This window comes from Oryctolagus cuniculus, chromosome 19 (assembly GCF_964237555.1).
Source record: "Oryctolagus cuniculus chromosome 19, mOryCun1.1, whole genome shotgun sequence".
Lineage (NCBI taxonomy): Eukaryota > Metazoa > Chordata > Mammalia > Lagomorpha > Leporidae > Oryctolagus > Oryctolagus cuniculus.
This window is the reverse complement of record NC_091450.1, coordinates 54,069,548-54,095,595: the sequence shown is the minus strand read 5'-3', so window position 1 is coordinate 54,095,595 and position 26,048 is coordinate 54,069,548. Positions and strand designations below refer to the sequence as shown.

Sequence of the window (26,048 nt, the reverse complement as noted above, 5' to 3'; positions counted from 1 at the left end):
ATACAAAATTAATGTAATAGTACTCTTTAGGTCTTACTATTTGAGATCCGCAAATTTTTAATAATTCCAAAGTGTTCTCTGAGTTAGTAGCAGAATTTTGCATTACCAAGACCAGCACAATTTCAAAAATATTTGGAGTAATGGGACAAAAATATTCCTGAGTGGTCTACGTGCCCTTGTATTCCATCATTTCCTCTATGTTGCACCATTTGACGATTTCTGAACCAGAAACATTAATGCGGGTCATGGCCATGCAAGCATTCAAGGGCCAGTGCATGAACTCGCAATGACTTCTCACCTTCCACGGTTCCCAGTGACATTGTGTGTGGAGATGCCAGAGAGCCACCATGCTGGGAGTTTTTATTTGGAAGCTGGACTTAGGAGACTCAGTATGGAGAGTGAGCAAATGAGCATTTTTGTATCATGCCATTGAGGCTTGGAAGCTAATGTGTTAGCGCAACATAACATACCCTTTTCTGACCAATACAGGAAACTACTCAGGGGTTGTCAACTTTCTAACATGCCAAATAGGAGATTTTGAAAGGATACAAAATTCCTCACCACATTCCATCATTATGTCAAATAAATATTTTCACACACACCTCCTCACCACCAACAAATACAGAAAGAACGTTATTGCAGAACACAGAATTCTTCTTTAAACTCAATAAATGTAGGGTTTTTTCCCCCATAAAATCACTCACTGATTTTTGATTTTTTCATTTTGCTGGGTAAAAATACTTAATCATTAAATAGCACACCTTTCTTCCTTTTGATAATTAAGAACAATGATTCCAGATATTTAAAAAATGGTACAAGAGGGTTATTGAACCAAAGCAATGAAAACAATCCCTGGCAATGCCCAGCTTTACCTGTCTTTTGGTGAGATCCAGATTCTCTGCTATCTTGTATCTCCTCAGTCTAGTCACATAGTTGTGATGGGCAAATTCTGCTTCTAGTCCTTGGATTTGCTCTTGGTAAATGCTGTCCTTTCCTTCCAGGGTTTGCTGTTGACTTCAGACTTGTAATTTCCTTCTTGGGATCTGAAAAAAATTAGTACCAACTCATTCATTCAAATATATGTAATCATGTGATTTACTGTATTCATCATGGCTGAGTTACTGCTTTCCCAAGTGCTGTGCTAGTCTTGGGACAAATGGAGAGCAGAAGCAGTAAAATACTCTCACCTCCATCATGGGCAACACATTCCTTGGTTTTCCAATCTGCCTTCAAACAACTGATGACCTAATTGGAGATGTGTCAAATTTTCTCCTTACAAAACATGAACTGTATATAACCACTCATCATACGATATTATAATAAGATGGACAAAATCCTCTCTAGAAAACAATTTTAGATATGAAATTTAGTAAGTTCTTAACACACAGGCTTGAGGTCTAAGTATGAACAGAATGATTCTCCATTTTTAAGCATTATTTATTTATTTAAAAGGCAGAGCAAGTGATAGAGAAGGAGAGACAGAGAGAGAGATCCTCCACCCACTGGTTCACTCCCCAAATGACCACAAAGGTCTTGGGCTGGGTCAACCAAAGCCAAGAGTCAAGAACTCCATCTGCATTCTTCTGCTTTCCCAATAGAATTAGCAGGGAGCTTGTTGGAAAGCAGTAGAGCCAAGAACTTGGGTCCCTGCCGCCATGTGGGAGACCCAGATGGAGATCAGGCTTCTTAATTCAGCCTGGCTCAGCCCTGGCCATTGTGGCCATTCAAGGATTAAACCTGTGGATGGAAGACCCTTTTTCTAGTTTCTCTCCCTCTCTATATAGCTCTGCCTTTCAAATAAATAAATAAATCTTTGAAATTAAAAATAGAAGAATTAGAAAATACCTCTATTTAATTATGATACTAAGTATTTTTATGATAACTTAAGTATTGCTATGATAACTAAGACACACAAGCAGACTCTTGGTTACCCAAGAAGCCACATTCATCTGATGTTAAGAGCACAACCTCTGCCGCTCACCTGCTTATTCAACCCTACTTCCTTCGTTTCCTGACCTTTAACCCAGAATTCATGTGAAGATGGTTAAATTAAGTAAATAATTTAGATAAATGCCCGCATATTGTAGGATTCAATAATTAATTGTAAACTCTAACCTTTAAGAGAGGACTGTAGCCTAAGGCCTTAGTATTTGGAAATAATACATTTAATACAATGAAGAATTAGAAAACATTTTAAAAAAATAGGAAAAATTTGTTCTTAAAATGGAGCTCAGTCTAAAATGTAAGAAGTTTAGAATTCACACAATGGGGCCGGCGCCGCGGCTCACTAGGCTAATCCTCCACCTTGCGGGGCCAGCATACCGGGTTCTAGTCCCGATCAGGGTCCCAGATTCTGTCCCAGTTGCCCCTCTTCCAGGCCAGCTCTCTGCTGTGGCCTGGGAGTGCAGTGGAGGATGGCCCAAGTCCTTGGGCCCTGCACCCCATGGGAGACCAGGAGAAATACCTGGCTCCTGCCATCGGATCAGCATGGTGCACCAGCTGCAGCATGCCAGCCATGGTGGCCATTGGAGGGTGAACCAACAGCAAAGGAAGACCTTTCTCTCTGTCTCTCTCTCTCTCACTGTCCACTCTGCCTGTCAAAAAAAAAAAAAAAAGAATTCACACAATGGATAAGTGTGTTCTAATTCACAGTGAAAAATAGCTGAGCTCCTACAAGGAGCTGTATGTTATTTTCTGCCAGCCCACAATGAAACAGAAGGTGTAGCTATGATTTCCAAGGCCCAGTGGCATCCAGAGATGAATTTTTTCCCTCTGAAAGGTTTTTTTGGAAAGTTTGATGAAATATAACTAATCCTAGTCTGCCCAATTAACTAATATCAGATAGTATAATTGTGTGTGAGTGACTAAGTATGAGTGAGTGTGTGTATGGGTGAGTGTGTGTATGAGTGAGTGTGTATGTGTGACTGTGAGAGTATGCGTGTGATATGTGTGTGACTGTGTAAGTATGGGTGAGCATGTATATGAGTGTGTGTGTGAGGGTGTGTGTGTAAGTGTGTAAGTATGGGTGACTGTGTATATGAATGTGTATGAGTGTGAGAGTATGTATGTCAGGATGTGTGTGTGTGTTTCTCTCCTTTAAAGAGTCCCAGTAAACAGATACATGGATTTACTAAGAAGAATCACATCATGCCTAAATGTTAGAACATACAAAATACTATAACTTGTACTCTTAAATGATTTTAATCAAGACAAAATTTACTAAAAACATTCCTTAGCCCATTCTTTAAAATATTATGCCTTTATTATTTACTAGGATGTATAATTTTCTTCATTTGGAGGGTTTGAGAAACAAATAGCTCAGGTATTTCTTTTTTATTTCTGGATGATTAAAAGTCAATAATCTACCTATTTATTTGACTTGCCTTCACAGTAGAAACTGTAAATTATAAAAATAAACAATACATAAAAGTAATGATATAAAAATAATCTTAAAATCTGAGACAACCTGAGTTTCCAGCTCATGTATTATACAGCAGTTTGCTTGCATCTGCTGCTGGAAAGAAATGCCTTGTGATCATTCCCTATTGCAGTCGCACTGGCAAGAAAGATCATAGTCTTTGGGTGAATCTTCTGCAACACATTTCTGATTGCTTTTCTAAAAGGACTTCCCCAATATGAGAAGTCAAAAATCATAGAAGTTCCATTTGTAGGACACTGCTTAAATACCCTTCACAGGTAGAATCCTGTTCACATTGAGTAAGTAGTACTTGCTTTCCAAAAAAGTAAAATCAGCCAAAGAGAAAATCAGTGCTCTCTAATAAAGTCAATTTGTTGTGCAACATAATGATTTCCTCAAATAACAGGGAAGCTCTGATGTAAACATGTTTGAGAAAAATAACATGCAAATGACAAAGAAAGGCTTCCTCTTCCCAAACTGTGTAAATCATATCTCCATTGTCTTCTTCATCATTCTTACTATTACTTTATGTAGGGAGAGGCTGTGTGCAGGAGGGAGGAGAGAGAGAGAGAAGAAAACATTAAGTGACATTTACTTAGAAAACATACTGAGGCCAGCGCTGTGGCTCACTAGGCTAATCCTCTGCCTGCGGTGCCAGCACCCCGGGTTCTAGTCCCAGTTGGGGTGCTGGATTCTGTCCTGGTTGCTCCTCTTCCAGTCCAGCTCTCTGCTGTGGCCTGGGAAGGCAGTGGAGGATGGCCCAAGTCCTTGGGCCCTGGACCTACATGGGAGACTAGGAGGAAGTACCTTGCTCCTGGCTTTAGACAGGTGCAGCGTGCCGGCCATAGCAGCCATCTAGGGGGTGAACCAATGGAAAGAAGACCATTCTCTCTCTCTCTCTCTCTCTAACTCTGCTTATCAAAAAAAAAAAACATACTGAATGTGAGATCCTATGAGAGGAATGAAATTATCATCAACAAATTTCTGAGTGTAAAATGTGAAGAATTGCTGGCCTAGCCTGTGTAGAGTACACAAGCAAAGAAGGTTGGTAACAAGACTGGTGAAGGCAGAATGGATACAGTAGCAATGATTATGAATAACAGCAGAAGAGGCTTGCATGTGGTGCATAAATGCCTTTCTAGAAGAGGAAGGAGAAGGTGAGGTCAGAGGCACTGATCCTAGTGCATTTCTTGAACAAAAGAGGCTATGAAAGGCAGTGAGTATAGGATTGGCTTATGTGTGTGGAAAAGTGGGAATGGGGAATTGACTATCTTGCTGAAATAGGAAACTCAAAAATAAAGTATCTTTTAAATACCATTTGATACTATAGTCCCTTTTAGAAATGTGTACACATAGCATGTACCCTATGGTGAAAGTGTGATATGTGACGTATGTGACATGTGACAATCATGAGTAGTTTGCTGTACAATGTACTATAAAATACACAGATAAATATGATATACTACCTACCTAGAAGTACCTTACAATCAAGTTTTGGATACAAGTCACCTAAAATTAACCATAAATAATTATAAATAGTAGTCCTTGGGGTACTATCAAGCTATCATGCGTTAAGGGTTAATACTTTGGGATACATAACCTTTTTCTTTGCTAAATCAATTTATGGGAAATAGCAATGATAATACCATGAAGTGGGTATTTTGTTAAGCAGTTAAGAAGCTGCTTGGGACACCCACATTGCATATTGGAGGGCTTGAGTTCAAGACCTGGCGCTGCCTCCAATTTCAGCTTCTTCTGACTCCTATGCTGGGAGGCAGTCCCATGTGCTTGGGGCCCTGTCTCCTACATGGGAGATGGAGTTTAAATTCCTAACTTGAGAATTTGGTTTGATCCAGCCATGGCTACTGTAGGCATTTGTAAGTGTATCAACAAATGGTAAGTCTCTTTCTCTTTACCTTTCAAATAAACAAATAAATAAAAATTTTAAACAGGAATTTTAATTCTGTTATTATGCATGCATTTCAGAGACTAAACTGAATATTATGGTAAACAAATTTTCTAGGACAGTAGCTTTAACTGAAATCTGATATATTTTTAAAAGCCAAATTTTAGATTAGATACAAAAAAATTTCTACACCTACTTCTAATTTCTCCCAAATGGCATATGAGTAAGTTTATGTGAATGTAAGTAAGTTTATGTGAATCTGAAGATTTCACCTTGCAGATAATCCAAGGGTACTGATTGTGTATTGGATCAAGGCACTCCATCCAAACCTATACTTTGATTTTTTCATATGTCATATATCATGGCTCATAACTTTTGAAATATTTGATAAGTTTTTAGAATTATATACTAGATAGAAGATAGCATTTCATTACACTGAGGGGGGAAATGAACTGGGATTGTATATTTTTCTTGTACTTAACATGTAAGCTGGCACTCTCAAAAAGGGACATGATTTGTTCCTAAATGTTATTTACCAGCATCCCTACCCTTGCATACACACAGCACACAGAAACACGAGTGAAGCACATCATTTGTTTCATATGGCAATAACTGTCAGAGTAGAAAATAAATCTTAGTAGCCGCACATGCTTTTAAAGTTTTGCACTGATTAACCAGAACTCTGGTTAAAATCAGTTTGTAATGGGCATATTTTTGCTTAAAACATTTACAGATTCAGAAAAGAAGAATGACTTGGGGAAAATTGCAGAAGGTTTGACACCTGAAGACTTGAGTTGAAAATCATTGCAATTTGCCGCTTCCATGGTCTTCTAAGCCAATTCTCTTTTCAAGTTCAGATTCCTAATCTATAGAATCCATGCATGATTGTTGCAAGCAGAAAATTGAGAGAATTTAAAGTACAGATGTGGGAGAGAGAAAATAAGTTTAGTAATAACACTTACTATTGACAATATCAAATAAAATGTACCATGAGTGAGATTTAATTAACTGAAAACAATTTTTAAGGATTTACCTTAGTTTTTTTGAAAGGTAGAGTGACATAGAGAGAGGGAAAGATAAGGAAAAAGACATCTTCCATCTGCTGATTCACTCAGGAAATGGTTCACTCCCCTCAATGGTTGGGCCAGACCAAAGCTAAGAGCCTGGAACTCCATCCAAGCTTCCCATGTGGGGAGCAGGCAGGACCCAAGGACTTGGGCTGTCTTTTGCTGTTTTCTAAGGCACATTAGCAGGGAGCTGGACTGGAAGAAGAGCAGCCATGACTCAAACTGGGCTTCAAATGGAATGCAGGCTTTGCAGGTGGCAGCCTAACCTATCGCACCAAAATGCTGGCCCCTCAACTGAAATTTTTACTGACACATTTACTGGTATTTTAATTCCACTTAAATGACTTCACTGTCACTTGACATGTAGCATTTAGTAAAATGCATCTTTCTTTTCTTAAAAAATAAAATTCATTTTATAAATGAGGTGATGCTCTTTCTACTAATACATATTTTTAAAAACTTGGCTGTGCTCACAATTCCTTTGGCCCATCAGTTAGGGTTAAGTATGCTTGCTTTTTAAGAAATAAAAGTGTTTTAGCAGGTCTGAGTGCTTTTATTTCTCTCATAATATCTTTTTATAGCTCTGTTACTAAAAACGCCTCAAACTGAAGCATGTCAGTTTTTAAATATAATTTAATGACATTGTCATCTACTTTCAAAGTAAGTCAAACTAAAAAATGTTTATATATATTTTATGTATGTGTGCAAATAATTCAGGGAGAATGAAATTAAAAGATAAGTTTGTGGGGTTGTGACACAGTCTCCTTCTGCAGCACCAGCATCCCAAAACACCAGTTCATATCCCAGCTGCTCCACTTCCAATCAAGCTCTCTGTGGCCTGGGAAGGCAGCAGAAGATGGCCCAAGTGCTTGGGCCTCTGCACTTGCATGGGAGACCTGGAAGAAGCTCCTGGCTTCGGATCTGCCCATCTCCAGCCATTACAGGCATTTGGGGAGTGAACCAGCAATGGAAGACCTCTCTCTCTGTAACTCTGCTTCTCAAGTAAATGTATAAATCTTTAAAAAAAAAGTAAAAGTATAATCTGAAAAAGTACTCTTTCTTTGTAATTTATGTTCAGTAGCATTTATTTTAAATGCATGATAACTTCCTAATCTGAAGAAAGTAAGCCTACATTTGAAACTCACTATATTTAAAATATCTTTCTGAGCAGCCTTAGCTATAGAGAAATATGAAAAGAAATTTTGTTGTTAATCATTGTATACAAAATAAACTTGAATGTTTGTCATTGCTACCTAGTGTAATTTAAATATATTGATATAAACACCTCTACCTCTCAAATAAATGTTTTTTAAAAAGATAAGTTTATGTCAGTGTGAAGAACTTTTAAAACTATATACACTTTTGGCCGGCGCCGCGGCTCAGTAGGCTAATCCTCCGCCTTGCGGCGCCGGCACACCGGGTTCTAGTCCCAGTCAGGGCGCCGGATTCTGTTCCAGTTGCCCCTCTTCCAGGCCAGCTTTCTGCTGTGTCCAGGGAGTGCAGTGGAGGATGGCCCAAGTACTTGGGCCCTGCACCCCATGGGAGACCAGGAGAAGTACCTGGCTCCTGCCATCGGATCAGTGCAGTGCACCGGCCACAGCGTGCCAGCCACGGTGGCCATTGGAGGGTGAATCAACGGCAAAAGAAAGACCTTTCTCTCTGTCTCTCTCTCTCACTGTCCACTCTGCCTGTCAAAATAAATAAATAAATAAAATAAAAACTATATACACTTTTTAAATAATATGCAATTTTCATGAACTTTAAAGATTTCCAACATGCATAGCTCCAAATCTTTTGTACCCCAAAATAAAATTACACTTTAATTCCATTTTCCATGAACCCTTTGAAATCCTCTCAGATTTATAGTTTAAATATTTTAAATGTTTTAAATTGAATCATCATTTGTCACAGATGAATGTAGTCAAATGTATGCAAGTTTTTTGGTACATACATAAAAACACTTCTAGAATTTTGATCATCACTCACTAAAGAAATTTCAGAATCCTCTTTATTTAAAACTAATTTGTGTGGTGCAGAATGGGGAAATTGCTCTGACTTGTACAATTGGCCACGTTCCATGAAACATGTTCCCTGCACACAGGGAATTTCAAAGCTGAAAGCTAAGATGACATCAAACAGCTCTTGAACTTCCAGAAAATTTAACAACTGGCTACCTGAAGCCCCTATTAACCTGTTCCAGCACACTCAAGACTGCAACACTTTACTGTTTCAAAAAAAATGAAATCCTGGTGTTCAAAAGCTGTCATACAATGTTGGATAGTGAGAACACGTTAAGAGAGAAGTTTGATGAGTCTAAGAGGATAGGGTTACTTCTTTCACAAGTGATGTTAATGATCAGACACTAGTATTTAGAGTGGTATTCTATTTTTTTTTTACATTTTAAGCTTTTATTTAGTGTGAAAGATGCATAGGAGAGTGAGGGCTTTATTTCTAGGAGAGAGATAGATCTGCGTTCACACCAAGTACCAGGAACCAGCCACGTGGAAGAGCATCCAGGCGAGGAAGCATAGGGCAGCTTGGCCCGAAGGCCATGTGCCCTGTGAAGAGTTAAAATTGTATATGTGCGGGTGTAAAAAGTTAAGCTTAAGCTTACAGGTTTAAACCTTCCTGGTGCAGCTGTGAAAATAAAACAGAGTGAAGTAGTACCTTGACAGTAGGGACTCCATTTTGGAGCACTTGACACTCCATTCTGGGAAAGCACCCCCCCACACACCGTGAGACTGGTCTGAAACTATGATCTCAAATAGTCAGACAATAGCAGTGCACTACATCACCCTTGGCAACGCACAAAAACCCCCTAGCATGATTGCTCAAGCTTAAAAATAAAAAGGTTGCACCTGGGTTACCTGAGCTAATAATGAAGATGTGATTTGTCTATGTCTTAAGATCATAATTGCTGATTGTAAGATATTAGCAACCGCTTAGCAACCGTGTATTCTCTCCCCCCTCCCGATTTTGCGGTTTTTGCCTTTATAAACCCTATGCTGTAGTTCCTCGGGGCTCCTCTGTCCTTGTATGTTCAGAGAGCCCCAACATGTTGGATCAATAAATCTTTAACCCTTTGCTGGTTGCATGAGAGAAAAGTCTCTTGGAGTCGTTCCTCGGGCAGTGGGCTTTTTCTGACCCTAACACCCTGAAGGCACAGGGCTACAGCCAGCCCCCCACTGGCAAGAGGCCACGGTGACAAAAAGGAATAAAAGGGGGGATAGACACACTATGTCACAGATTTTTAATCCATTATCAAAGGAGAGTGGCTAATTAACCTGATTGGCCAGTGGGTGCTCAGATGTGGCCAGGTAGGGGCATGAGGTCACACAGGGGTGTGGCAAAGGCATGGTCTTCCAGCTCACAAGCCTAATCAATTTTAACCTGTATGCCTGTCTACTTCATTTCCCCCTCAGAGACTTCATCCCTTAATCCTAAGGGAAGTTGATAGGTGTAGAATTATCTCTTCTGTAAATGCTTCCTGCTTATGGGGGCATAGTGCAGGCTCTGCCTATGGGTCTGGAATTCTCCGCATAGCCTATCTAACAAATTCGTTTTGTGAGTGGGAGCAGTCTTGGTCATTGCCAATGTCTGTGTCCCCTGCATGGTCAGTTACTCCCAGAAGTTGAGTTCTGAAACATAAAAGTTTGCTGACTAGCATAAACAAAACTGGAACAAAAATTATAAGTGGGGTGCCCCTTAAGATGAAAACAACATATTTTTCAGATTCCCAGAGAGTGGGTAGTGATAAGTTACCCTTATGTAGATTATAACCCATTTAGCTTGAGTATAGAGAATTATAATAGAATAACTCATTAGGTAGCTTTATTCTCAATAACAGTTCCCAGAGATAATGAAGAAATGCAGGTACAGCATTTTTGCCTTAAGGTACAGCAGTCTTGATGTGACAAAGGCAAAACTTTACTTATCTTATTGCTTTGAAGAGGTACTAAGGTCTCTGATTGGCTTACAGGAATAATCAGGCATGTCTTTCGCATTCACCTGTGAATATTTAAGAGGCAGAAGTTTAATCCTAATTTAATGGAGGTAGTCATGCTCAATATCACCTGGTAAGATCCCTTTCATTTAAGCTGAAACTGATCTGAAGAGAATCTTCTTATGAATGGTTTGCTCAGGAATTGTTAATGTTGGAGTTTTTGTTAAAAACTCCTTGATTCCTTGGAACAGCTTTTGTAGCTCCCATGCCCAGCGCATTGTGTCTATGTCAGAGGCTTTTTAAGCAAACACAAGGCTTAGAATCCAAATCCTGGAATCCATAACAACTTTTGTAGCTACACTTTTCAGTACAGAGTCTGCATCAGGGCCTCTTTAAAGCTGTATACAAAAGCTTGGAATTCAAATCTTGGAATCCAAATTCCACAGAATTTCATCATTCTCAGAAATCTCCTCAGCTGCCTTTAAATAGCTGACCCTATGTTAAAACAGATGAGACAGAAATTTCACAGAAAGACATGTATCCAAGATTTTACATTTGAGGCACTTAATAAACTTTAAATAAATACCTAAGAATACAGGCATTGGAGCTTGACACTTAGCCACAACTAGAACTTATGATGCATAATATCACACAATAGCACAAAGTAAATTTTTGGAGTTAAGTTTTACCATTAATGTTAATACTGTAGCTCTTTTGAGAACAGACGTCCTGCATGGGAAGTTAGTACACAGTGATTCCTGTTGTTAATTTAACAATTAACACTCTTATGTGTGACATCAGTGATCACCCGAGGCTCTTGACATAAGCTGCCTAGGCCATGGAAGCCTTTTGAGTTTCACAAACTCCATCAGTATTCAGACAAGGCCATAAGCAAAGTGGAAGTCCTCTCCTCCCTCGGGAGAAAAGTACATTCTACTTTGATGACCACTCCTTTCCACTGGGTTCTCACCCAGAGAGGTTCTCCACATAGGGACACTTTTTCCACGAGTGCCCTGGATTTCCATGCCTGAAATGCTCTTGTGGGCTTTCTAGCCAGACCAGAATGCCTTCAGGGGTGATTCTGAGGTCACTGAGTGTTACTTAAGGAGATTGCCACTCTATGAGTCTGCTGTAAGGACTCCCTCCCATATTGGAGCATTCACTCCTCTTTAATTTTATTTACTATTAGAAGTTAATACTTAATCCTATAGACAGGATCACTTTAAAACTTAAGATGTTAGCATTACCATCTAGCCCGAGGGGATTTGCGATCCCATATCAAGTTTTAAACTGTACCCTTAGAAGTAAGTCTGTAGGAATGTATGCAGAGCTATACAGCTTTACAGTCTCTGTAGGACCTGAGAAAATAAAAACAGACACAGGTCTTCATGAGCTTAATTATTTTATTCTTAAGCATATTACATGGATACATTGTATTACCTATAATTTCTTAATCCTTCTAGTCGAAGGGCCTCCCAATTATTAAGTGTAGATCTGTCATGGAGTCTCCAAAGGAGCAGATGTAGAACTATCCATAGCTAAATCACCTTGTGGGGCCAGCGCTGTGGTTCACTAGGCTAATCCTTTGCCTGCGGAGCCAGCATCCCATATGGACACCAGGTCTAGTCCTGGTTGCTCCTCTTCCAGTCCAGCTCTCTGCTGTGGCCCAGAAAAAGCAATGGAGGATGGCCCAGGTGCTTGGGCCCTTGCACTGCATGGGAGACCAGGAGGAGGCACCTGACTCCTGGCTTTGGATCAGTGTAGCTCCAGCTGTTGTGGCCATTTGGGAGGTGAACCATTGGATGGAAGACCATTCTGTCTGACTCTCTCACTGTTTGTAACTCTACCTGTCAAATAAATAAATAAATTCTTTTAAAATCACCTTGTAACCTGGGGAGACAGGAGGTAAATAGGGCTAAGCTTTGGCCCAGTTATATCTCTGATCATCTACCTTAACACTTAATGTGACATCTCAGTACTATACCTATTATAGAGCTTAATGTATAAAATCACACTCAGAGAGAAAAATAAGGAAATAACATTGTAAAATCTCATTCAGAGGTGAAAACAACAAACTAACATAATAAAATCCAGCTCAGAGGTGAAAGTAACAAGCTAATATAATAAAATATGATTTAATATACATTGCTCTATTAATCAGCCATGTAGTATGTGGTTGGTCATGGGGGCCACCACCTTGGGGTGGAGTCTGTTGCCCATCTTACTATGAGGGTGGAAGTTCCCATGGTGGGTCTCCATCTTGGGGCATAAGTCCCACCCTCCACATAGAGTGGTATTCTAAAGTTCAACTGTAATGCTCAGAACATTTTTCTGATTCATTATTTATATTTCTTGCTGTGTTGATCTGACAAAGAATCCATTGAAATATATAAATTGCTCTGCTGAAGCCATGGTATACAAAGAAAATCCTCAGCACTGTTGTACATAGTGAAATATATTTCTTTTCAATCATATGTAACACAAGTGTACATGCATTAACAATTGCTACTCATAGATTATTGGGATATCCAGCAATGATCACCACATCCAAATGTTTTGTTCTTTAAATTAAATAATAGATATGTCCATCCCAAAGCATAGAAAAAATTATAGCACAAAGAACTTCCCTTTGAGATCTCAATATTAGAATGTAAAAGTAGAGAAATGGTTTCACACCAGTGGGAAGAAACTACACATTTCTCCTGATTGTAAGAACATGTTTCTTTCAGGATAGATATTGGAATCATTTATAATAATTCTACACTGGTGTTACTTAAGGGATTGGCAACTCAGCTTTGGAAGTAATAGAGAATCCAAATTGGCAAGACTCAACTCAAAAGAAGCCTTGCTCAAATCTCACTTGACCACACTTTGAAGCACTGTACAATGTAGCTGAAGCGTACAAGTACCTGCTCTCTAGAAAAGAGCTGTCTTACATGGGGTGAACAGAAGGGAAGTTGCCACAGGAATACACAAACACATCTTGTCTTCTGGGTAGTGTGCATGGGTATTTTTGAGTAGTCAAGTTTTGTGTGTTTCTACGCATGTACTGTGGCATTCCTAAAGATAAGTTTTCCTACTTTATACCTAATATTAATTACAATATCAAGGGGAATCTTCCCTACTGCAAAACACTAAACATGAATAAGAATGTTTTTATGATTAAACTCCCTGTTAGTAGCCACACAGCATAATTAATCTGCCCTGCAGCTCTATTGTGTGGTGATAGCTATGGGAATGAAAATGGCAACAGCCTTGTCATTTTGTTTGCTACCTAACAGTTGTAATCCCTCTATTTTCTATATATTGCCAGCTTCATAGATTCCTTAAATGGCCAAATGTGATAATATCCAGGCAATCACTTTACAAGCTGTCCCATAAATAAATATGGAATGTCATCTGAGAAGTGTCTGTGGCATATTGAAAACATATTTTCACAACACGGTTGTACTTTATTCCAACTCTTATATTAGATTAAGTGGCATCCGTTCTCTATTCGCATCTCTCTCATATACTTACACAACCAACTCCTTCTACTCTGGAATATACTATCCCTCAATTGAGGGAGAGGCTCCTCTACAACACAGAAGACTTAAGTGAGAGGAGGTATGTCAAACTTGGTAAAGTTCATGGCAGTGAAGGCCTGGAGTGTTAGAGATACTGTTCCTTACTTGATTATATTTTAATGCCTTTATTTTGAAAGAGCTCTGTTATATACTTAGCTATAAAACAATGTCACATGAAAAAAGAGTACTGCATGGAACATGATAAGGTTTTATAATGAAGAGTTGTATAATTCAAAATTATATCTAATAACAAATTTGGCAAGGTTGCCAGGATTTTTCACTTAAAAAAATCACACTGACATACAACTAAAGTCCAGAATATGAAAAAATGATGAACGAGTTAGCCAATCTGTGTCCATCCTTCCTTTTGAAGGTAGTAATTTATTTCAATGGTGTTTTCTCTTTATATTCCATTATTCTCAATTACTATATTCACTGTGTTCAAGTGCTTACTTCAAAATGTATTTGCCACATTAAATGAAATTCTTATATAGTATTATCCACATATCCACTGGGTTTAAATGCATATGCATTGAAAAATAAATATAGCATATGTATTTATCACAATAAATAAATCATAGGTAAAGCTTACACTTTAATATTCACAAATAAAATTCAATATTTCAGGGGAAAGCCTTAATATAGGTATTTAATTTGTTCTAAGAAAAAAGTTTTTTTTTCAAATTAGGAGAAACATAGATTTCTGTTCAGAAAAATGAATAATCATGCAATTCTCATAAATCTTTAACACTCAAACATACACAGAGTGGGTGTTGGAAGAACATTCTCAATGATAATATTTACCTATAATGTAAGTTTGCCTCATGAGCTCATCAGGACAGTGTCTCAAAGACATCCTGTACTTTAAAGATTAATGGTAAGGCTGGCACCATGGCTCACTAGGCTAATCCTCCTCCTGTGGTGCCGGCACCCCAGGTTCTAGTCCCAGTTGGGGCACCGCTTTCTAGTCCTCTTCCAGTCCAGCTCTCTGCTGTGGCCCGGGAAGGCAGTGGAGGATGGCCCAAGTGCTTGGACCCTGCACCTGCATAGGAGACCAGGAGGAGGCACCTGGCTCCTGGCTTTGGATCAGCACAGTGTGCCAGCCGGAACAGCCATTTGGGGGGATGAACCAACGGAAGTTAGACCTTTCTCTCTGTCTCTCTCTCTCTCTCTCACTTTCTAACTCTGCCTGTCAAAAATTAAAAAAAAAATTAAATGGTAAGATAGTCCAGACATGCAGGCCATAAACAGATTTTAGTAAATTCTACAGCTAAGCTCAAAAGGCAAGGGTCTACTTTGATGGTACTATTGCTTTGTCTTCTCATGTTACACTATTTCCTTTCCTTAGCAATCTTACATATTCATGAAAATCCTCAAGGATCATATTCTAGGTTCCAAAAGGTAAAGAGAGGAAGCTCAATTTTATGGAACAGGAAACTAAAGCTTCTGTGAACAGTCCTTACATATTAGCGGAACTTTCTAACTGTAGGAGCCAACAACAAGTTATGAAAAATTTCATTACTTTCCCAAAATGTCTAGAATGTAAATTTCTCAATTTAAGAGATAACCATTTAATACAACATAAGACTTTTAAATTTTAATCAACTTCAAGAAAATAATCAATTTTCCTAGGATTACCATGAGTGCATTAGCTCATCTTATAAAGAAATGACTTCAGAATTCTTTTATTTTTGAACTTCTCATTTTACACACTGTTTTGAAGGGCTCATAAGACAAACTCAACTAATGGAAGCAGAATAATATCAGAAGAATGTCTTTTACTCACTTGTTGAAGTAAGGGAATCTAGTCTTCAAAATTATGACTATTACTTTGTTGATTGCATCAGGCTAGAGATACTCCTGTGGCATTCAAATCCTTCCTTAATGATGTCCACTATTTATTTTAAAAATTAATATTAATTATGTCATAATAGCATTATATTTATATATCAAATTGATTGTAATATTTAAGAAGCCATTAGGACTTAGTGTAATACTTGCTTCTCTGAATTATTATTAACTGCATAACTAATGAGTATTCATATTAAAAACAGCTACTTTGAAAAGAAAGCTTTATTAGCATTCTTTAGTTGAATAAAAAGACAAGTTTGAGCCATGCACTCCAGATGTGGGGATCGCTTTGTTTAAAATGGAGCCAGCTACACAGGGACAATAATTGGAGAAAGAAGGAGAAATCACATCACCAGCCTTTGCAGGAGGGATTGTGCCCCTTTTTTTTTGGAAGCTGCATCATCCTTACTGGGACAGAGGCAGGCAGGTCAGGCCAGAGAACTGATCTGGGTCCTTCATTGTCACTCTCAAAGTCTTACATAAAATTGTCTCCACATTCCATAGAAATGCCATGGTTTTTCAGGAAAAATACAGACCTGAGACAATAGTTTATTTTGCCTGGAACTACAGTTCCCAAACTGAAAAATTACTGCCAGAAATAGAAATGAGTTTGGAAAAAAGTTTCTCTGAACTGAGATGCAGGAAAGTGCTCCTGCATTAATTCCCTGGTACTCTGGGACCCCAATCAAGGGTCCTTTGTTAAGAACCTCTCAAAGTGATGAGTCATTCACGGGAAGTGGGAAGCTTTGGGTCTGCAGTCTACTTACCAAGGGAATTCCCTTTTCCTCGGGCACCCCCTTGCCAGCAGAGGTATAAAAAGGCAGCAGCAAGGCCTAGCTGGTGATGAGGCATTGCCCAAGTGTGGGCAGCCAGGTCATTCACTCACTAAGGCACAACCGCCCTGGGCTCTGGGCAGGGCTCTCACAACTCCTTGAGTCCCCCAAGCATCTGCTGCTCCTGGGCTTCCCCATCTTTGTTTCCTTGTACTCTTTCCTTAAGCATGGCAACTGCTCCCTGGGCTGATCTCCTCTAGGATTCATCCCCATGTCTTCCACAATTCGCCATTGTCAACATGTTACTTACCATGTGACTTCCACTCAACCCGTGTTTATTGAATATTTGCAGTGGGAGGTATTCTGTTCCTCACTAGGAAACTGATGAGTAAATAATATACCATGTGACTTAATTAAGTAGCTTATGGAAGTAGTGGGCTTGTGTTGGGTGGAAGGTGGGGTGTTGGGGGTATGGGAAGCGGGGGTGGTACAGGAGGGCAAATCATGAACAAGAATAAAAATAAGTTCATAAATATCTAGTAACATCAAAGTACTGATTTGTGACTGAAGAGAGATGCAAACATCCATTGGTCATCAAAGAAGAAAAGGGCACATACAACTGGGGAATCATGAAAAGCTTTCATGAGCAGATCAGGTGTACCACAGCTCTTAAAGAAAGGACAGAGCCTCTACAGTGGCAGAAAAGGGCTTTCCAGGTGACAAGAACAATAAAAGCAAAAAACATGAGCAGGAGGCATAAAACAGTATCTGGAGTACAAAATACAGAAGGGAGCGATGAAAAACAGATTCCAGAATGATAGGTTAAGGCCTCGCGGGACCTTGAATGAATGACAAGCTGAGAGAGGCAGTTGTTTGTGGGCTGAAAAAGTGTTGTCACAACAGAGAGGAAGGGGGATGGCAAAAGTACAGGCATCCGATCTAGGGGACCATGGGCCCTGAAGACTAGACAGGGAATGGTGATGCTGACAAGCCATCATGAAGTCAGGAATGAGCTGAAGTCCAGCAGAGAGTCCAACATTCCGGGAAGAGTAGGTGTCGCTCCCCCTCTTCATGGAGGAACGACACAGGACCCTGCGCTGTTCTTTCGTCTGCTCGGCCCTCCCCGGGTTTGCTGCTGGTCTTCCCGGGTTGGCTACTATCCCTTCCACCTCCGTGGAAGGGCAGTTCCCCCTGGCCACATTCCCCACTTCCACAGGGGAGCGGCACACCGCCGGCCGGCTCTCTCGGGGGCTGCACAGGCGTTCCCTCAGATGTTCCCCTTACATGTTCCTCCGTGCATGCCGTCTCTCTCCTCCTTTATAGTCCTCCTCCGCCAATCCCAACTCGGCTGCCCACACGCCGAGTACGCTGCTCTCCAATCAGGAGCAAGTCCTACAGTTTATTGGTTGAACTGGAGGCAGCTGTGCGGAAGCTGTTTACTTCTCTCACAGCGCCATATTGTGGGAGAGCAGATGCATAGAATAAGTCTTAATTCCAGTAACTCAGTCCAGTCCGGGCTGCTCCCCACAGTAGGAATAAATTTCACTCACCTAAAAAGACTAAAATGTTTTCCTGCCCCTTTTTTCTACACAGCCAATAAAACTTTACTGCAAATTATATTTGGTTTGGATTTTTTTTCTGTTCCAAAACCTCTAACAAATAATGAGTTGCCTATACACTTAATTGTTTGGTTTAGTGCTGTACCATATATACATACTTCTTTCCTGGGCTTCTAAAATATCCTGAATCTAATCATTTACATTTTTCTACATTTCCATACTTTTAATAAGCAATCTCAACTCATATATTCTAACATAATTGCACCCAGGGATATCTTTGCTAATGTTCAATAGTAATAATGCCTTTTCCACCACACAAGGCTTACAGAGCAATCTCAATTAATTCCCAACTAACCTTTATTTAAAAAAATTCACAAGTGAATAGTCCTCCTGCTTCCCACATCTTCATGCCCTTTGTTGGGGCAGTTTCATTGCACAATGTATGGCTGGAAACCCCGCAGGCCCAGATGTTTTCATGGGAGAGATGCTGCACCCCCTCAAAATTCTCTACGTTGACTCTCCGCAAATCCAAGATGAACGCTTTATCCCCACTGTCCTGCTAAAAGTGCTTCAAATCTCCTTTAGGAACTCCTTCTGCTTGTCAGCTACCTGACTGGCAATTCTGGAATTCAGACTAGAAATACCACTTGTTCTCCTTGATAGGTGACAACTAACTGAGCACCAAAAAGGAAACCTGTTAAAGTGAAATGAACACTATGAGAAACGGTGACTTGATCAGCCCTCACCCTGACTGTTGATGAGCAACTTGATATGTTATCCCTCTTAGTATTTTTGTTTGTTTGTTCTACTTAATACTTTTGGTTGAATACTGTAATCAATACACAATTCTTCTTAAGTGCTGAAACTTAACTGAAAAGTGATCACTGTTAAATATAAGAGTGGGAATAAGAGATGGAAGAGATGTGCAATTCGGGACATGCTCAAGCTGACTTACCTCAAACGGTAGAGCTAGAAACATATGCAGGTGCTTGGTATAATTGGAGCTACTTTATTTATTACTTTACCTGGACACAAAGACAAATAAAACTATAGGTAAAATTCAATTTCACAAAATTGCCTTAAAATAAAAAAAAATTTGAAGAGGAAATAGATTCTTCAATTCATCAGTGGTTATCCAAAATATTATTCTATTTATGGAAACTATCTCTAACTTATAATAGATCCCATGTGTACATGACCAGATATGACACATTAAAAGGCTATGAGGTGTCAAAAATATTCAGGCACTTTGTTAGCAGGAGCTACATCACTGGAATGTTCAAAATCTGAAGCTAAGAAAATGTATCGATGTTTATATTCATAAAACAAGGATGAAAAATGACTTAGGTAATCATAAAACCTGATTCAGAGAATGGTATCTTACACCCAAGTAAAGCGTTTTGTCAAATTTCATTGTGTTCACTCAATGGCAGTAGCCAACATTTTAAATGATGCTGAGATTTATTTTTATTGGGAAGGCTAAAACTTAAGGTTTCAATAGGGGCACCGGTTTGAGTCCTGGCTGCTCCACTTCCAATCCAGCTCTCTGCTATGGCCTAGGAAAGCAGTAGAAGACAGCTCAAGTCCTTGGGCCCCTGCACCCACGTGGGAGACCTGGAGGAGGCTCCTGGCTCCTGGCTTCGATATACTTCCAGTGTTGTGATAAAAGCCAATGTTTTCAAGCACAGAGGGAAAAGGGGTAATGAACAAAACATGTTTTTTTTTTTTTCAGTTTAAGAGTAGAAATCAGCTTACAGGGTGTCAACATAATGGCCTCCATTCATAGTTACTATTAAATAAAGATTAAATGTTAAATATTTAGCATCAAATTTCTAATCTGAAGGAAAACATATATTGTCATATCTTGCACTTAATGGTTTTCCTTTTCAAATATTTTAGAGATTTACACAGAACTGGAAAATATTCCCCTTTTTTATTTACATTCTTCCTTTCATTTATTGATGGCTTTCAACAATAAAGCATCTTCATTTCGAAGCGTTCTTACCCCAAAATTAATCTACTACTCCGAGAAATAGATTCTATAGTTTTGAGACTTTTAAATTGTTCAAGATTATCCTTAATCTTTGAGATTCAACAGAGTATTTTTTTCTACTCTAAAGAAAATACTAAAATAGACAACTCAGTAACAGAGAAATGAATAGTAACACACAATGATGGAATATCTAGGAAAAATTACAATATGATGCACAATCAGTTTGAGTAAGATGTAACTTAGAGTTTAACTTTCAATTTGTTAAGTGCACTGTGTACCTGTCATTCTACAATGCCAGGCATATAGACAAACACTGTTCCACAACAAATGTTTTATGAGTTGGTAGCTATAAATAAAATATTTGCCATTCTACAAAAATCTAATATAATGCAACATCTAATAAAATTCATGTCCCCAAATCATGTCCTGTTTTGGATTAAGTTCTGATTTTTAGGAAATACATACTTATATTCACTAATTTGAGAGAACATACTTAAAATATATATTGTATATCCCCCACAAAAAAAAACTAGCACTACACCGATTAATCAATTTTAGTTATTTTAACTGAAAGTGGGCAGTTTATACCCTGTTGCCACACTGCTTGGAGAACAATCAAATGTAATGGAAGCCAAGCAATTGACACTATTTATAGACATTCTCAGAACCACCTACTTTGTATTGATTGTTTTAAGCACCACTGTAAACTTTTGATTTTTAAGAGTCCCTTTGAAGATGTAGCAGACGTTGGCTTGCTAATCATGCTGGAAAGCATAGTGGGTTCAAAGTTACAAAAATGTCAACACATATAAATTAGTATTAAACTTGGTTATTTTCAATTGTCAATAAACTATAATGAAGGCCTAAAGTCCATAAATATTTGTTTCTGAACCCCTAAGCTTCTATGATTTGTATGTGTGTGCATTCATGTGTGTTTGTGAAACGGAAATGCATATAAACGTGTACTGGGAAATGTTACACATTGTACTTTTAGCATCATTACTGTGAATACAGATGCGAGGTTTATAAATATTTGGGTGCTTTTCAATATTTCTAGTGATTCAAATGCTGTTAGAATTTAGCATGGTCATTAACACTACATGTACAGTTCGGTGTTAGATTCAGGCGTTCAGACTTTACCATAGTTGTATGCATCATGTTCACTCTCCACTATAACTAGACAGTGATTACAAACTTTATGACCAAATGCACATGATCTCCCCAATGCATGATCTGCATTTTACTTAACACAATTTCAATTTTCCAGAGTTCAGAAATCAACTTCATTGTAGGTTTTAGAAATATTAGAGGGAGCAGGGGCAGGCCCTGGAGGGCATGGAGGGAAGTGGGGTCCCGCACTGAAGGGAGGCTAGGGGAGCAGGGTCAGGCCCTGGAGGGCGAGGATGGGAGAAGGGCCCAGGCCCTGGAGGGCAAGTGTGGGAGTGGGGCCGGATCCTGGAGGGCGAGGAGGGAAGTGGGGTTCCACACTGGAGGGCAACAAGGGGAGCAGGGTCCAGCCTGAGAGGGTGAGGAGGGGAGCAGGGCCTGGCCCTGGAGGGTGAGGAGGGGAGCAGAGAAGGACCATGGAGAGTGAGGAGGGGAGCAGGGCCTGGCCCTGAAGGCAAGGAGGTGAGCTGGGCCTGGACCTGGATGGCAAGGAGGGCACCGGGGCCTGGCCCTGGATGGCGAGGAGGGCACCGGGGCCTGGCCCTGGATGGCGAGGAGGGCACCGGGGCCTGGCGCTGGATGGCGAGGAGGGCACCGGGGCCTGGCCCTGGATGGCGAGGAGGGCACCGGGGCCTGGCCCTGGATGGCGAGGAGGGCACCGGGGCCTGGCCCTGGATGGCGAGGAGGGCACCGGGGCCTGGCCCTGGATGGTGAGGAGGGCACTGGGGCCTGGCCCTGGAGGGCATGGAAGGGAGCTGGGCCCAGGCCATGGAGGGCATGGAGGTGAGCAGGGCCTGGCCCTGGAGGGCAAGGAGGGGAGCAGGGCCTGGCCCTGGAAGGTGGCAGGGGGAGCAGGGCCTGGCCCTGGGTGGTGGCAAGAGATGCAGGGCCTGGCCCTGGAAGGAGAGGAGGGGAGCAGGGCTCAGCCCTGGAGAACAAAGAGGGGACCAGGGTCCTACACTGGAAGGCAGCTGGGGCAGAAGGGCCAGGCACTGGAGGGCAAGGAGGGGAGTGGGGCCCGGCCCTGGAAGGCAGCGAGAGGTGGGGGGCCTGGACCTGGAGGTTGAGGAAGGGAGCGGGGTCAAGCACGGGAGGGCAACAGGAATAGGGCCAGACCCTGGAAGGTAGTGAGGAGATCAGGGCCCTGGCCATGGAGGACATAAAGGTGAGCAGGGCCAGGCCTTGGAGGGTGAGGAGGGGAGTGGGGTCAGGCCCTGGTTGGTGGCAAGGGGATCCAGGCAAGGAAATGGAAGGCAGTGAGTGGAGCAGTGTAAGGCCCTGGAGGGCATGGAGGAAAGCAGGGTCAGGCCCAGTAGGGCAGCGAGCGGAGCGGGGCAAGGCCATGCAGGGCGAGGAGGTGAGCAAAGCCCAGCCCTGGGGGGTGAGGAAGGCAGCAGGGTCAGGCTCTGGAGGGTGCAGAGGGGAGTGGGGCAGGGCCATGGAGGTTGAGGAGGGAAGGAAGGTCTGCCCATGGAGGTCTGTAGGGGAGTGGGGCCCAGCCCTGGAGGCAAGGAGGTGAGCTGGGCCTGGACCTGGATGGTGAGGAGGGCACCAAGGCCTGGCCCTGGAGGGCATGGAAGGGAGCTGGGCCCAGGCCATGGAGGGCGAGGAGGGGATCAGGGTCAATCCCTGGAGGGCGAGGAGGGGAGCAGGGCCCAGGCCCTGGAAGGCGAGGAGGTGAGCAGGGCCTGTCCCTGGAGGGAAAGGAGGGGAGCAGAGTAGGCCCTGGACAGCGGCAGGAGGAGCAGGGCCTGGCCCTGTAAGGCAGCAAGAGATGCGAGGCGTGGTCCTGGAAGGAGAGAGGGGAACGGGGCCCATGCCCTGGAGGACAGCAATGCCCGTTCAAGAGGGGCATGGGGCCTGGCCCTTCAGAGCAAGGAGGGTAGCAGGGCTCGGCCCTAGAGGGTGAGTAGGGGACCGCGGTCCTGCATGGGAAGGCAGCTGGGGGAGAAGGGCCCGGCACTGGAGGGCAAGGAGGGCAGCAGGACCCGGCCCTGGAGGGTGGCAGGGGGAACAGGGCCTGGCCCTGGATGACAGCAAGAGGTGCAGGGCCTGGACCTGGAAGGCAAGGAAGGGAGGGGGGGTCCATGCCCTGGAAGGCGAGGAGGGGAGCAGGGCCTGGCACTGGAGGGTGAGGAGGAGAGCAGGGTCCAATCCCTAGAGGGTGAGGAGGGGAATAGGGCCTGGCCCTGGAGGGCAAGGAGTTGAGGAGGGCCCAGCCCTGGAGGGCAAGGAGGGGAGAGGGGCCAGGCCCTAGAGTGTGGCAAGGGGAACGGGGCCAGGCCCTGGAAGGCAGTGAGGGGAGCGGGGTAAGGCCCTGGAGGGCGTGGAGTGGAGCGGGGTCAGGCCCTGGAGGGCAAGGAAAGGAGTGGGGCCAGGCCCTGCAGGATGAGGAGGGGAGCAGGGCCAGGCCGTGGAGGGTGAGCAGGGCTGTGGGGCTCAGGCCCTGGAGGGTGAGGAGGGCCATGGGGCTCAGGCCCTGGAGGGTGAGGAGGGCCGTGGGGCTCAGGCCCTGGAGGGTGAGGAGGGCCGTGGGGCTCAGGCCCTGGAGGGTGAGGAGGGGAGCAGGACCTGGCCCTGGAGGGTGAGGAGGGCCTTGGGGCTCAGGCCCTGGATGGTAAGGAGAGAATGGGGCACAGGCCCTGATGGACTAGGAGGGAGGCAGGGCCCATGCCCGGGAGGCAGTGATGGCAGTGCCCAAGAGGAGTGGGGCCTGACCCTGGAGGGTGAGGAGGGGAGGGGGACCTAGCCCAGGATTGTAAGGAGGGCTGCAGGGCCCTGGAGGGCAAAGAGGGGAGCAGGGCTGGGCCCTGAAGCGTGAGTAGGGGATCAAGGCCCGACCCTGGTGGGCATCAAGGTGAGCAGGCCCAGGCCCTGGAGGGCAAGGAGGGGAGCAGGGCCTGGCCCTGGACGGTGAGGTGGGGAGCGTGGTCCTGCCCTGGAGGGTGGCAGGTTGAGCAGGGGCCGGCCCTGGAGGGCGGCAAGAGGAGCAAGGCCTGGCCCTAGAGGGCAACATGGGGAGAGGGTCCATGCCCTGATTGGCAGCGATGCCTGTTTATGAGGCCTGGGCTCTGTTCCCCTCTTCACCCTCCAGGGCCAGGCCCTTCTCTCCTCAGGAACAGCCATCACTGCCCTCCAGGACATGGGCCCTGCTCCCCTCCTCACCTCCAGGGCCTGACCCCACTCCCCTCCTCTTTCTCCAGGGCTGGACCTTCCTCCCCTCCTCGCCCTCCAGGGCCTGGGGCCTTGTGCCCTCCTCACCCTCTAAGGGCCAGGCCCTGTTCCCCTCAGGCATGGCCATCGGGCCCTGCAGGGCATGGGCCCCGCTCCCCACCTCACCCTCCAGGTCCAGGCCCGCTCTTCATGCCGCCCTCCAAGGCTGGACTCTGCTCCCATTCTCACCCTCAGGGCCAGGCCCTGCCCCTTTCAGACATGGCCATCACTGCCCTCCAAGGCTTGGGCCCCACTCCCCTCCTCACCCTCCAGGGCCAGGCCCGCTCATCTTGCTGCCCTCCAGGGCAGGGCCCTGCTCCCCCGCCGCCCTCAAGTGCAGGACCCCACTCCCCTCCTTGCCCAAGAAGGCCGGGCCCCACTTCCCTCCTCGCCCTCCAGGGCCAGGCCCTGCTCCACTCTCCTCCCTCCATGGCTGGCTGGGCCCCGCTCCCTTTGCCGCCCACCAGGGCCAGGTCCTGCTCCCCTCCTAGCCCTCCATGGCCCTGCCCTGCATACCTCCATGCCCTCTAGGTCAAGGCCCCACTCCCCTCTCTCATGGCCCTCACTTCTGTCCTGGGCATGGGCCATGCTCCCCTCACTGCCTTCCAGGGTCTGACCCTGCTCTCCTCCTTGCACTCCAGGGCCAACCCTGCTGCCTTCCTCACCCTCCAGGGCTAGGTCCCACTCACATGTACACCCTCCAGGACCTGGGCCCACTCCCCATGATGCCCACCAGGGTCGGGCCTCGCTCTGCTACTCAGGCTCCAGGGCCCAGCCCTGCTCCCCTCCTCACCCTCCAGGGCCAACTCTGCATCCCTTCTACCATCCCAGGCTAGGCCCCCCTCCCCTCCTCGCCCTCCAGGGTCAGGCCCCACTCCCCTCTGGCACGGCCATCACTGCCCTCCAGGGCATGGGCTCTGCTCCCCTCCTCGCCCTCCAGGGCCTGAGCCCCGCTGCCCTCCTCACCCTCCTTGCCATCCATGCTTGCTCCCCTGCTTGCCATCCATGGTGCTGTCCCCTCCATTCGTTGCCCATCAGAGCTTGACCCCACTCCCATCCACACTCTCCAGGGCCTGACCCCGCTCCCCTCACTGCCTTCCAGGGCCTCACCCAGAAATCCTCGCCACCAACCAGGGCCTGACCCTGCTTCCCTATTCACCCTCCAAGGCCTGGCCCTACTCACCTCCATGCCCTCCATGGACTAGGACCCACTCACCTCACTGCCTTCCAGGGACTGGCCCTATTCTCCTCGCCACCCTCTAGGGCCTGACCCCGCTCCCTCCCTCGTTCCCCAGGGCTGGACCATGCTCCTCTCCTTGCCCTCCAAGGCCTAGGGTCCGATGCCCGCCTCACCCTCCAGAGCCTGGGGCCTGGTGCCCTCCTCACCCTCCAGGGCCAGGCCATGTTACCCTCAGGCATGGCCATCACTGCCATCCAGGACATGGTCCCTGCTCCCCACTTTGCCCTCCAAGGCCGGGCCGCTCCTCTTGCCTGCCTCCAGGGCAGAGCCCTGCTCCCCCACTACCCTATAGTGCAGGACCCCACTCCCTTCCTTGTCCTCCAGGGCTGTGCCTTGCTCCCCAACTCACCCT

The 26,048-nt window shown here is 44.2% G+C and overlaps 1 protein-coding gene across 1 annotated transcript in view; it reads right to left on the bottom strand.

The window, feature by feature from the left end:
• Positions 1-5,444: 5,444 nt before the first annotated feature.
• LOC127486689 (nuclear factor 1 C-type) overlaps positions 5,445-26,048 on the bottom strand; it is a 96,437-nt gene continuing 75,833 nt past the window's right edge. The window contains exons 5-6 of the mRNA XM_070063939.1: positions 11,631-11,692; positions 5,445-10,399 (exon numbers count right to left, since the gene is read on the bottom strand). Coding sequence (XP_069920040.1) covers positions 11,675-11,692 — 18 coding nt within the window. The 3' untranslated portion in view covers positions 5,445-10,399; positions 11,631-11,674. The remainder of the gene's footprint in view (positions 10,400-11,630; positions 11,693-26,048) is intronic.